We start from the raw sequence: 1,565 nt of genomic DNA, 5'->3' as shown, positions 1-1,565 counted from the left end.
AACCGTGTCCCGACGGTTCAAATGGAACCGTGGTTCTCCCCGCGGCCACTCCCAGACTCCTTTGCGTGTCCGGGTTTGTCTGTTTTCCGCCGCCGGCGGCACGCGGGGCGGAGCCAGCGGGGCTGGGGGCGTGGCTAAGATAAAGGGGCGGGGAAGGGCTAGTCGGGGGTCCCCTCGGAACGGAAGCGCGAGACAGGAAGCACTTCCGGTGCGTGCTGTGAACTACAGCCCCCACAAGGCGCCGCGGTCCCGCGAGCTGCCGTCTCATCGCGAGAAGCAACGGCCGGGGGCGTCTGCGCGACGAACGGAAGGAAGTGTTGGTGACGGTCTGAGCAACCACCGCCAAGCTGGGCACCGGAGAGATGGCCGAGACTGACCCCAAGACCGTGCAGGACCTGACCTCTGTGGTAAGGGACGGCTGCGCGAGCCCGAGGCCGCGGCACCCCCGGCGGCGCCGGCCAGGCCCTGCGGGACCGAGCGCTCCCCTCGCGCGCCTCCGAGGCCCCATTTCTGGAGGTGTCCCCGGCCGCTCCCGGCCCAAGGCCCCACGGCGACCCCGGGTCCCCCCAGCCGCGCCAGCCCCTATTCCCACGCCCTCAGCAACAGCCCAGGGCCCCCGAGTTTGGAATCTCAGCGGGCTCAGAAAAAAAGGGGCTTGAGGCCCGTCCGCCTAAGTCCGCAGACACGGAACCGGAGCGGAAGGAACGAATTCCTTGCTCAGGCCCGAACGGGGCTGGAGCCCCGCGTCCTGGGCTCCTCTGGCCAGGCTCCCGGCCTAGCCCCGTTGAAGGTGCCTCAGGATAACGTGCAGTTCTTTATGTTCGTTTTTCTCAGGTGCAGACTCTCTTGCAACAGATGCAAGATAAATTTCAGACCATGTCCGACCAGATCATTGGAAGAAATATCCTTTTTACTTGTAGTCGGCCCCCAATGAGGTAGCAGCAGGGATACCTGGGGGATATGCAGGCCACCTTCAGCCACTCACTTGCAGAATTTTTGCTGAGCTTGGATGCACTGTTTTCCTAAGGAGGAGTGTGCCGAGAGTAGGGGAACAGCTGAGCTGGGCGCACCGGCTGGAGGGACGTCCAGGCTACCAGCAATAATGGTTAGTACGTGGACTCAGTGGGCCAAGGGCTTTCTGTGTCTCCTTTGATCCTCATGGTTCTAACCTCATGAAAGGTTTATAGTATTATCTTTACTGAAGGAATGAAGAAAGTTGAAAGAACTTGGGCCAGCCCCCTAGTGCAGTGGATAAGCACAGTGCTGTAGGAGCCCAGTCCCACAGGGTCTACCATGGTTCAAGTCCCAGTGCCTCTTACTTGTAAAAAACACAAGTAGGGTGTACCTGCATGCCCTAAATCCCAGTGGGATGGAAAAATGGAGGAAAAAAGATGACCAAATGACCATGCCCCTGCTGGAAAAGTGTGTTCTCTCTCTCCCTCCCCCCCACATGCCCTCTGGCAAATTTTAAAAAATTGTTTTAGAGAAAATTGAAGGAACTTACCAGGATCCATCACTATTTAGGGTCAGGGCTGGAATTTGATCCTGTCCTAGCCTTTGGCATT

The 1,565-nt window shown here is 58.8% G+C and overlaps 1 protein-coding gene across 1 annotated transcript in view; it reads left to right on the top strand.

Moving 5' to 3' along the window:
* Window positions 1–256: 256 nt before the first annotated feature.
* Window positions 257–1,565, top strand: part of HSBP1 (heat shock factor binding protein 1) — a 3,395-nt gene continuing 2,086 nt past the window's right edge. Inside the window, exons 1-2 of the mRNA XM_006152574.3 lie at window positions 257–407; window positions 835–901. Of these exons, the coding sequence (XP_006152636.1) occupies window positions 363–407; window positions 835–901 (112 nt within the window). The 5' untranslated portion in view covers window positions 257–362. The remainder of the gene's footprint in view (window positions 408–834; window positions 902–1,565) is intronic.

Source organism: Tupaia chinensis, unplaced genomic scaffold (assembly GCF_000334495.1).
Source record: "Tupaia chinensis unplaced genomic scaffold, TupChi_1.0 Scaffold000355_1, whole genome shotgun sequence".
Classification (NCBI taxonomy): domain Eukaryota; kingdom Metazoa; phylum Chordata; class Mammalia; order Scandentia; family Tupaiidae; genus Tupaia; species Tupaia belangeri.
This window is presented reverse-complemented; position numbering and strand designations above follow the sequence as displayed.